Consider the following 12,751-nt stretch of genomic DNA (forward strand, 5'->3'; position numbering starts at 1 on the left):
AGTCTAATATGCTGAAAAAAAATGTGTTAGATTCCTAGCAACCAAACAAAAGGGAATATGTCTAGTTTACACATGAAGAAGAATATACAAGGTCTTGCTATAAATTCTTCATGAACCTGAGAAGCCTCTATGGAAACTTGATTATGTATGTATATTTATTTATTTTTGTCTATTTGCTATATTTATTTTGTAATTTTCTCTGGTGATAGCTAATGAGCCAAACTTAAGGTGATATTTTCCTCTTGTTTTCATATTTACTGGTTAAAAATGTAAGAAAACACTTCGGAGAAATGTTTTATGAATAAAATTAGTTAAGAAAAATCTTATGTCATTCATTTATCATGGTCTGTTATTCTTTGTTCTCCATTGCTGTTCTTGATCCAGCTGGGATCTCCTGCTCCCCTAAGCTCTCTTTCCCTCAAACCTTGCCCTTCATTACTCCCACTGTCGTCCAAGTTGTTCATGTAGATCTCATCCATTTCTCAGACATTGGGCAATCCCTGTATCTTTCTTAGGGTCCTGTTTTTTAGGTAGCCTCCCTGGAGCTATGTAGCAGTCTAGTCAATTTTGTTTTACAAAGATTGGAAAAGCACAGGGACAAATAGCCAAACTAATGGAAACACATGAATTATGAACCAACAGCTGTGGCGCCCCCAACTGGAGCAGGCCCTCTGGATAAGTGAGACAACTGAATAGCTTGATCTGTTTGGGAGGCATTCAGGCTGTGGAACCCGGACCTGTCCTTAGTGCATGAGCTGGCTGTTGGGAACCTGAGACCTATACAGGGACACTTTGCTCAGCCTGGAAAGAGGGGACTGGACCTGCCTGTACTGAATCCACCAGGTTGAGCTGAATCCCCAGGGGAATCTTGGCCCTGGAGAAGATGGGGATGGAGGGGAGGGGCTGGGGGAAGGTGGGGGTGGGGGCAGGAGGGGGGAGGAGAGGGCAACCCATGGCTGATATATAAAGTTAAAACACAAATATAATAATAAAAAAATGTCTATTATATCAAACACTGATTAGGGAGGGAGATTGCAAATTTAGCATTTCTTATTTATTTCTACATGACAATACTGAAAAGTAAAAATACTTTGTTTCTAAAATTTTACTAAACAACAGTTTTGAAAGATTTAATATAGTGGAATATTTGACATATTTTAAATGAGTTAATCTCTCCATGAATGCCATCTACCTGATTGTTTTACTATGGTAGTAAAATTGATCACTACATAGATGGACATCCTGAAATTTTGACTCTCCATGTAAAATATAAAATTTTTCTCTCAGAGTCTTAAAATGGTTTTGGATTTTAGAATTGCACTTCATTGCATATGTAGATCTAATTATAAAGAACTGACATTTTATCATATTGGATTAGGAAGAGAATATTAAAGAACTAACTCTGCCCAAATTGAAGACTAAATGTGAAGCTAACAAAGAGAAACTAATATTGGTTTCATGACAGAGAGACAAAGAGGTGTGGGGTATAAACAGTGATAACATATACAGGTTCATAAAATAGAACCAGTTGACTGTGGCAAAACTGTAAAAGACACGAAAAATAGTATTGACTGTGGATCCTAAAAACATGCACTGATACAGAAATAATATAACTAACTGTATTTTCAAAATGTAATAGTAAACACAGAAAAATAAATTACAAAGCAAAAATGAAAGAGTGAAAGTCCTTATGCATTCTACATAAAAATGAGCTCAAATAGAACATAGTCTTAATTTAAAACTGAGAATTTTCTAAAAGACAGGACACTCATCTGTTTGACTTTGGACATGATGGTGAACTTTTAGATACAATAGCACACACATGATCTGTGAAAGAAATAAACTAACAATGATAAGTTTTCTTGGTCATTGTGTTTTGTCATGAAGAAAAATTAATAAGTCTGAATTGATACCAAGGAGTTGACTATTCAAAGCCTGACCAAAAAGCTTTTCTGGAATAAGGAGAAGACTTCAGGGTTCTGAAGTAGGAAAGTAGTAGGATACTGTAAGTGGGACTCACTGTGCCTTCCTAGTAGGATCTTGGAAGACTAAGAGCCATGTGGACCATGGAGATGCAGCTCAAGATGCACCACAGAGGAACAGTGTTAATAGCTGATTAGAGACTGCTCATATGATATTTTAGCAAAGACTATGACTGCTTTCCCTGCATGTGTTAAAAATTTGCCTGAGGCTAAATTAAAGAGTTATAGAGCAATTTAGTTAGTAGTGGAGATTTCAAGAGAGCCTAAAGTTGACTCTATCATGTGGTTATTAGTGATCAATCTCATGCAAGTCTACACTGAAAAAGAATAAATGGGGCAAAAAGAATTAGAAAATGTATAATTTGAGGAGAAATACGAGGGTATTTAATGAAAAAGATAATATTGCTATTTACTGTGCAATGTTTGATTTTATCTTCAGATATGTATGTTTTACAAAAATAGCAATTTAATTTTATACTAAAGATTAATCTGTGCAACATTTTTTTATTTTCCTATGATAAAAGTCCCACTTATATTATATTTTTATATTTTTTAATAAAATCATCTTTAGTTTGTTAAACACTAGAAATATACAGAATATCTACCATTTATTAAACATTTTTATACATCTTATACATGTCCACTCCTACATGATTCCATTTCCTACATTTGTAGTTGGAATTTGTGATGAAACACTGTTCTCTGTAAGAAGAATGCTAGGGGAATTTGGATATGCATGAATTAGGTGGACCATTTATTATCACACTGTTAGATTTTATTTTGATAACAATCAGTTTCTTCTCTGTTTACCTTCATTAAAGTCTCTACCAAATGCCCTCAACTATTTGTTCACCGGTTTTGAAATTGTGATATTTAAAATTTTTCCTAGTGCATAAGGCTTTCTTATCTAAATCACTATAAATCCAGTCAATTCAATTGCAATAGAAGATAGACAAAAAGAAAAAATAAGTATCATAGCTTCCTGTATTGTAAACTGTGGGTTGATTCAATAATTCTTTCTCCTATTACAGCCTCTCTTATTTTTATTTTTAACTTTGGATATACAAATTAATTCTCTCATGTCAAGGTATTGTATATAGAGAGCTTAGTAAATTTAGAACCAAGTAGTTGAATTTGGTAACTTCTAATTGGATACAATGAAAACTGATTGAACGTAAGTTTTATGGAAATGGCTAGTATTTGTCTCCAGGGTCAGATAGTTAAGATATGTTAATGAGGATGTTTTGTAAATGTCTGGAAAGTCAATGAAATGACTCAGTGGGTAAAGATGGCTTCCACCAAGACTGATGACCTGAATTTGATCCCCATAACCTACATAGTAAGAAGAGAGAGCATATATTCACAAGTTGTCTCATGACTTCTCAATATGCATGTCTTGGCTGAAAGCTGCTTTGGGATCACACAGTAAAAGATTTCTTATTTTGAGACATAAAGGTGGTTTAAGATATGTGAATGCAAACAGATGTGCAAATGACTCAGTTTTTCAATAATAATAACATTGTTTTCTAAAAAAAGGTAGCTTTCACTTAAAAACATGCTATTTCAAAAGTAAATACTGACAACATTGTTCATGTTTCTCAAACATGTTACTTGTTCTGTGTAAAACTTTTACTGATTATTTTTTAAATCTTTTTATTACAGGAGTCATTAGAACAGCTTTACATAACATGGATAGAGAAGCCAGAGAACATTACTCAGTGGTCATTCAAGCCAAAGACATGGCTGGGCAAGTTGGCGGACTTTCGGGATCTACAACTGTCAATATAACCTTGACTGATGTCAATGACAACCCACCACGGTTTCCACAGAGTATGTATCTGTTGCCTACATATTGCATTTATCATCATTCATTTATGTAAAACAAATGGCGTTATTGAATATATAATGTAGTGTTTGATCAAGGGAGAATATTTTAGCCTTTGTGCTTGTGTCTCTTCATTAGTGTAAAGACTGCACTTGACCTAATGCCCTTTCTAAGACACATCTGGTACTGTGTTAAAGGTGAAGATTTCTGTTGGCATACACTAAAAATGATATGATCATAAAGTAATGAAATCTTACTTGTTACAAAGGAGGTATGTATTTAGTAAACATTCATGGAAAGGTTTATTATACATTTTGATGTGGTGTTTCATTCATAAAAAATTTCATATTAAGGTTATGAAATTACAATTTTAAAAATAATTCATGGTATAAACTGCACACTCTCTTGCATGTGCATGTGTGCTGATGTGAACACACACACACACACACACACACACACAAATGTAAACATGGTTAAAACTTAAAAATAAGGTTTTAGTTCAGAATAGAAGATAATGCATAAAATTTAATTCATTATGCAAAAGGCAATACAGAGGCAGGCAGATGTTAATTCTGTGCAGTTGGAAGAATTGGGGTCCACACAAACCTCAGAGTGTCAGTGATATGAATAAAATATAGTGGAGTGTTTCCAAAATGGCCAATACTATAGTCAGCTTTTAATTGAATAATTGTCAGTTTCCATACCAACCCTGCATGTGTTGTCACAGACATGTATCCTGCAAAGGCTGTTTAAAACTGTGATCAAGTACACAATACAGTGAACCAATAAACACTCTGCAAGTAATTGTGAGATGCCTACCTCGCACTCATTATTTCTTCTCAGTACATACTAGCCATAGATCTGCTAGGAAAATACCTATTCCTAATATAAAATAATGCATCACCAACTTCATTGCTCCTGGACATTTTATGTGCTTACATGGTTTTATAATACCCTTGCCGGAAATTGTTTGAAATCTACTCCTCAAATAACAAAATTGTGGATAGTTAACTCAATGAATTTCACACACTTGTCCATCTCATGTTTATTCCCGCAGGCATACATTTCCTGTACTATGTGGAAGTCCCTAGTTTGAGTTCTTTTGTCACAATAAATGTTCATCTTACTTACCACAATCTTTAAATTGTTGCTGAGTGAATGAATTAATTGAATGTTAATACTCTTTCCATTAACGATTGTTTAAAATGACATTATTAAAGTCTTATAATTAAACTACATACTGAAATTAAAACCTCTTTAAAATATTATTCTAGAGATCAGAATGCAACAGGATCAATTATATCGCTTTTACACTATGGAAACATATGTTCACAAGAAAAACATTGAGCATAATGGGTCAACATTAATATTAGATGTACATACATTTAAAGTTCAATAAACAATTTTTAAAAATACAATATACTCAAGGATCTTTTATATTAGTGTTCCCATATAAACATATTTCTAATCATATTGTCAATAATACATCATAGAACAAACATTACTCTGATACAATGATCATTCTACAATATGAAAACAATGGAGATTTAAGGCATTTTAGTGACATCACAACAAAATTTAATACTCCTCTGTTACTTGACCACTTCTTTTTTTTAATCTATTAGCTGATAAGTGCTCATGTTCTTGGTCTTCAACATTGTCTTTGGTTTATTAATATATTGAATGTTTTACATTAGCAGAGAGCACTTTAGATATTCTGAAAATATAAATGCAATGACACATTTTAAAGTGATATATATAGTAATTCTCTTGTTTGAATATTATTCAAGGTGTTAATGTATTGAAACACTAATATGTACAAGTGTTTGTCAATTAAAGACATAATAAAAATCTAAGTAATGAAAGAACATGACAGAATAACTGAATATAAATTTTGTTAATTTGAAATATGAAACTTTCTGTTCTTTCTGTTATATTAGAGTACCTTTATAGTGATATATTTTTGTTCTTTGAAAAATTCACAGAATGTATTTTAAGCATAATGCCCCCCACATTTCTCCTACTACTAATTCCTCTCCATAATCTCATATTTTAGGTTTCTTTGTTCAAAGAAAGAGTTTAATACTGAATTTCTAAATAGCCCCTAAACTCAAGGTGTACATGATAGGGACTTAGTGAACATCCATTTAAAGTACAGTTGCATTTTCCATTCTATCCTTATTTCTATCTCTAAAATATCTACTATATTTATAAGCCAATTAAGATTCTATAAGAGATTTAAATAATAATGAAATTTTGCCACATGTGGATAATGTGGTTTATATAGATGAATCTTGATATGAGACAAATGCAGTTGTAATTTCTTTATTTTGGCAGATAACAATTTTGGTATGAAAACATTAGTTCATAAAAAAGGGATTGTTGTAAAATATTATTTTGAGGTGTGTTACTTTTGTTTTGTTCATTTGTTTACCTCTGTGAACCTGTGTTACTTTGCCTGTCTGAAACACCTGACTTGTCTAATAAAGAACTGAATGTCCAATAGTAAGATAGGAGAGAGAGATAAGTGAGACTGGCAGACAGAGAGAATATATAGAAGGAGAAATCTGGGAGGAGAAAAATAAAGAGATGGATGAGTGAAAAAGATCTAGGATCCAGAGGAGGAGGAGGACTGCAGGGGAGAACCACCCAGCTACCCAGCCACCATGGAGTAGGACCAAGATTTATATTAGTAAGAGAATGGGAAAAGCCCAGAGGCAAAAAGTAGATGGGGCGATTTGAACTTAAGACAAGCTGACTAGAAGCTAAGCTAAGGCTGGGCATTCATATGTAATAATAAGACTCTGTGTGTGATTTAGTTGGGAGCTGGGTGACAGCCCCCCCCCCACACACACACACACAAAGAGCCAAAAACTAACAGCATAGGGTAATTGCTTTCTTCCACTTCGAGCACTTTGGACAGAGTAAAAAGAGTGAAAGCAGATTGCAACCCTGCCACACTCAGAAATGTGGTTCAAAGTTTAGATGAAGACTGTATGTCTGCAGAATCTTCTGTTCTGTCTTTTTTAAGGGATGGTTGTTGGCTTTCATTAAAACTAAACATCATGATGTATGTTGATAGGTTGATTAACTTTGGGCTACTATGATATCATACTCTTACAATAGAAGAGACTGTTGATTTCAGTAGATACATTATTGCCTATCAAGTAGCTATTTACATAGTGGGATATCTTGAAAAGAAATAGATAAGCAAGACTGTATTTTCACAGAGCTCTAGGATGTCCATGAATCTCTCCATAATTGAAAGTGGATGCAGATCCTCCTCTGGTGGTGATGTTAGATCCAATATTCTGTTTCTCTTGACCTGTATGATCTTTCCTCTTTTCAGTCTGTGCACTTCTGATCTCCATCTTTCTTCACAGAACTCAGAGGTGTTTCCTATCACACCATTGCAACTGACTCTAGTATCAATCTTCACAACACTCTCAATTAGACCCTCAAATGTTTTTCTTTTTCCATTAATCTTATATGTGTGGAAAGGTAGTAGACTTTTTTTTATCACATGTTTAGCAATCATTCTGTCATTTTGTAAATAAGCCTGTCTTTATTTGAAACATCTGATTGCAATATTATCCTATACTCTTTTTTCTTACACTGTAGTCTTAACAGAATTTTCTTTTGTAATATATTCTCTTATATTTTCTGTAGTTTAGTTGTGATACACATAAGCACTAACTGATTTAAAGGTGTGTATTGATTGGTGGGAAAATTATGTGACTGCCTATTCAACTTTCACCTTTCTATGCCAGTCGTTATAATACTATACCTGTCCTGTGTCCACCATCAATCTATTGTCCTTTGTTTTGTAGATACATTGTTTCCATCAGTGTTCTTTAAGTTGGATGTTTTATGCTGCCTGTACTCTCTATATGAATTTACTTCTCTGCACTTTTAATTCTTGGGCGAATTTAACTGCCACATTAACTAAGCACATTCCAGTCAGTAGTAAAATATTCAACTGTGTTCATACTTTCTAATGCAGAGCTTTAGTTTAAGATAAAGATCTCCACCTTCTTTATTTAAATGTAATGAGCACACTTAATTTATAACCTTTTCCTAATACTTCCAATTTAAAAGTCATTGTGTTGAACTTTTCTCCTCTTTCTAGTTCTTGAAAAAATAAAAGCAATTAGAGTTATCATTGCCTTGGGAGGGGATGTATATACTAAAGTGGTCAAGGGCTAGTGAGCTAAATGCCTTTTCATTACCCACCAGGATTCTATTCTGAAGTGTGCTTTAGAAAAGTATTACCAGTTCACAGTGGAGTCAAAGAAATCATGAGAAATGATCGCATATGGTGCATGAAATTATGGCCCATTCAGAAACAAAAATGGGGACTAATGAGATTGGTTTGGCTACAGTGCTAAGATTCTGGAAGCGTTTGAAGATGTTACAAGAAAAATGTGCTAATGGGGTATAATATAGCAAAAGAATTTCAAAATGTACCTCAAACCTTGCCCTTCATTACTCCCACTGTCATCCAGGTTGTTCATGTAGATCTCATCCATTTCTCTGACATTGGGCGATCCCTGTGTCTTTCCTAGGGTCCCGTTTTCTAGGTAGCCTCCCTGGAGTTGTGAGTAGCAGTCTAGTCATCTTTGTTTTACATCTAGTATCCTCCTATGAGTGAGTACATACCGTGTTTGTACTTCTGAGTCTGGGTTACCTCACTCAGGATGATTTTTTTGAAATAAATGTTGATGTCTTCACAGTATTTCAAGCTGTTTCACCATCACCATGTTTGTTGGTGACCAGATATCCTGATTGTTGTACTTGTAATTGTTTTGGATCACTACAATCCATATCCACACAAGATGCCACACTTACCCAATAAACACTGTGCATGTTGTGAGTGCTCAGAGATTGGTCACTCCATCACATCTCTCCTTCTCTTTGGGCCTTTATATTTCCTGATTAGATAATATTGAAATTAACCAACTAATAATACTGCAATTGCTTCTGAACTCTCCAGTGAAAGAAAGAGTCAGATATCTTTTATGTTGCATTAAAAATGAGCAATTGCATTCACCTAGGATGGCATGATAAACACTGAGATTAGTTGGAAGTCACGGCCTTTAGTATTGAACATTTAACCTGTAACTTTAAAGGATCACAATGTAAATTAAAATCCTATTCCAATAAAACTATGATTTATTGGAACAGGAAGAATGTTGCTGATTTGCAGAAAATCTTAATGATCTGGGAAAAAGAAAACATTAATACACAACATTCCATTAAACTGAAGGTTCAAACAGAGCAGGAATGATTATGAATTCCAGGGTGGTGGGAAGTCTATGAGGAAGCGGGAGAGCGCTAGAGCTAGCTGTGGTTGTTTCATGAAGTTTGAATGCAGACACCTAATACACGAGCTGAAAACCAAGGGGAAGAATCAGGTGTTGAGGAAATTATAGCATATTACCCAAAGTTCTGACATGGTGCCTAAAGGGACACTAAGTGGATAAGAGCTGTTTGCAGAGGTCATGGGTACAGTTCTAAGGCTTACAACCATCTGTAATTCAAGATCTAAGGGTCTGAGGCACTTTTCTGACTTCTCCAGAAATCTGTACTCAGACACACACACACACACACACACACACACACACACAAATTAACATAAAATTAAATTATTAGATAAGTAACAAAAGATGTTATTCTGAGTAACAGATTTCAAAGCAGATTAGCTTGTTAATTAAACAACAACAAAACTCTTCCAACTTAGACTTAATAATTATGAAAAAAATTGTCAATCCTTGACCTACCTTCTATCCTGATCCTTTTGTTTTATTTTTGGATATTCATTATGTGCAGTTGACATTAGTAATACAGATTTTTATTTTTGGGCATTTATTTAACAAGCTAATCTTCTGCTTTGAAATCTGTTATTCAGAATAGCATTTTTTGTTATTTATCTAATATTTTTATTTTAATTGAATTTATTTAAATTTATTAATTAAAATTATGAGAATATAATTATTAAATTTAAAAAGATGTACAAAGTGTCTGTTTTAACTGTAATTATGTATTTACTTGTGTTAAGTTAGCTCTTTGTAATTTCCATAAATGTATTCAATGCTTTCTGATTACTATTTTCTCTGTATGTCTCATATCTTGTCTTCAGTCCTTAAAACCCTGGATCTTTCCCTAGGTTCATTACATTTTTATGTGTGACTCAATTAGTTTAACCAGTGTCATGTGTCTGACCATTGGATTGTATTTATCTGTGGGTAAGAAGTGTGGTTACCATTGAGTGAACAAAAGTGAAGGGAGTTTTTCCCTTGCTTGAATCTATTATACAGAAATAGTTTCTCAGTTATGGCTAGAGCTCCCTAAGTTCCCTGTGTCTCCATGTCTGATTATTAATAGACCATCCTTATTCAAACCGTTACAGGCTTCTGAAGATAGCAGAAATCTGTGACTGATTGAAGTGACTGTGTGCTTCTCTGAAGATGTCTGTTTCACAGTCCTTTTCCCTATCTTCTGACTCCTATTTTTTTCAACCCCCTTTGCAATATTGTTCACTGTGCCTAGGAAGGCATGGTATAATTGTCTTGTTTGGGACTGAGCACTTAACTTACTCTTTCCCAACTGTGAGTGAGTACAACAATAAGCCTTTTCCAGGTACCACATTTCACTTTGAGATGAGGGTTCTCTGTTTAAGGCTGAGAATAGTAATTGCCTATGGCTTTTTAAAATATATGTATAATGTAATAGGACAATGTGTCAATTTGAATAAACAACAGAATTAAGCTACTCCCTTAGGTGTTCTCCCTGTTATACGTTTTTGAATGAGTTTACAGTACCAAGTATGGATGTTGTCCAATGGAGACTCAGATTTAGGGAAGACTCAGGTACTCCCATAACAGGAATACTACTAACTCACAAAGGACACATCTTATATGGCTAGTTAGTATTCTACTTAGTGGGGGTTGTAATTACATAGTATCTTTGATCTTCACAAAACCTGTACAGTAAGGAGGAAATGTCCTGCTTAAATCCAATTTCATTTTTCTGTATGATATCTCAAGCATATCTTCAACAATAGGTTTTCATTGTCTATGTTATGCTGGGAAAGCAATAGAACCTGAGCTGTCTTGGCGTTAGCTATTGCCTCCCTGATCCACAAGTCATAATAGTGTATCCCCCCCCAAGACCTTGGAAAAGTATGTGCTGTTTATTAACCCATGGCTTGTAGATGAAGCTCTTCTTGGCCATTCAGAGTATCTCCCTTCCAACCAAATATTCCAACTCCGCATTTCATATCAATAAAACATCAGTTTGTTTTTGTTTCCAAATCCCAAATAATGATACTTACACTCTGAGTGTGGTTTGCACACTGGAAAAACAAAATCCAAGTTGAAGCCACTGCACAATTCCTACATCACTATGTGCGGAGACTTCCGGTCTTCAACTGGTCCACGGGCTTAGATTTCAGTCCTGAATATAGACTTTTCCTTTCGCCATTATGCAGTGCTATCATTTCTATAGGCATTTGGAAATATTTGATACATTTCAAAATATATTCATAATTTTTTCTTTTGTAATGTTTATTTTATATAGTAAATTATTCATAACATGTTAGCCTATATCTTCTGGTATCATTTTTTCCTTTTCCTTGTTGAATTCAATTGTGCACCCTCTCTCTCTCCCTTTCATATATATATATATATACATACATATTTGAACTTTACACTAATGGGAAGAGAAAAGTAAATTGCAATTAAACGTATAATTGACTAATTCAAAATGTATGCTATATAAATGAATTCTTATATTTTATGCTTAGTTTTGTAGAAGTAATAAAATATTTCATGTTCTAGTATTCAAATCATTTTATATATACTGCCACATTTATAACAATCTGATAGCATACTTTAAAAAATGTAAGAGAAATACATTGAATTCATTCTATACAATGTTCATTTGATGATAAAGATGAGGTCCTTGTCATTATTTTCTTATGAGATATGTACTCTATAAAAATTATTGTAAGCAACTTTAATATGAAATCTTTTCCAGAGCACTATCAGCTGTATGTTCCGGAGTCTGCTCAAGTTGGTTCAGCTGTTGGGAAAATTAAGGCAAATGATGCCGACACAGGCTCAAACGCAGAGATGACTTATTCCATCACTAATGGGGACGGGGTTGGGGTATTTTCCATCTCCACTGACAAAGACACCAGGGAAGGAATACTCTCCTTAAAGAAGGTAAGCAACAAAAGATAATGTTGATTCAAATAGCCCATCAGTATGTCAAGCTATCAAAATTTGGCAGAATATGAATAGCCCAGCTTTCTGGAGATTAAAAAGAAAGGTGCACAGTATTTTATATTTTCTTGTATTTGTGAAAGAAAGACTCTATTGAAGACTATCTCTTCATCACCATATTCTTTTAAATCAATAATTCTCCTCGTATGTAGCATGTGTGTTCTTAAGGAAGATTTTTCCATGATCAGTAGAAATGTTCAATTTTTTTGCCATACCCAAGTCTTTATTCACTATGCTATTCTTTGTAGTATCATTTCCTTTTGATTCCCCCACACACATATTCCTGTAAGTTTATCAAGGATTTGTTGTGTTTTTGCTCTAAGATGGATTTAAATTTAATTTTCCTTTGTGTTTTATTTCCAGGTCCTCTATCATGAATGTATGTTGCTTGTGGTAGGAATATTTGAATACATGACACACTATGAATATATACCTCAGTTTTTATTTTGCCTAAATTTCTTTGACATGCCCTAATCATGTCAAATAAAAACTAAGGGCAATTTTTGCACTAAATGAAAATACCTAAAATGTCATCAACATAGTGTATTGTGTCTCTATAACAGGAATAAAGAACATTAAATAATTGTAGTGATACTGATCAAAATGGCATGTGAAGATGCATAATCTTAGAATTATTACTTTGAAACTTTATGTGAAAT

The 12,751-nt window shown here is 33.8% G+C and overlaps 1 protein-coding gene across 5 annotated transcripts in view; it reads left to right on the plus strand.

Annotated features, from left to right (window-relative positions):
- Positions 1–12,751, plus strand: part of Cdh18 (cadherin 18) — an 827,162-nt gene that overhangs the window by 735,420 nt on the left and 78,991 nt on the right. For all 5 annotated transcript variants that reach the window (XM_036207191.1, XM_036207193.1, XM_036207194.1 and 2 more), the window contains 2 exons: positions 3,645–3,812; positions 11,845–12,032. In XM_036207191.1, the coding sequence (XP_036063084.1) occupies positions 3,645–3,812; positions 11,845–12,032 (356 nt within the window). The remainder of the gene's footprint in view (positions 1–3,644; positions 3,813–11,844; positions 12,033–12,751) is intronic.

Source organism: Onychomys torridus, chromosome 15, assembly GCF_903995425.1.
Source record: "Onychomys torridus chromosome 15, mOncTor1.1, whole genome shotgun sequence".
NCBI classification, from domain to species: domain Eukaryota; kingdom Metazoa; phylum Chordata; class Mammalia; order Rodentia; family Cricetidae; genus Onychomys; species Onychomys torridus.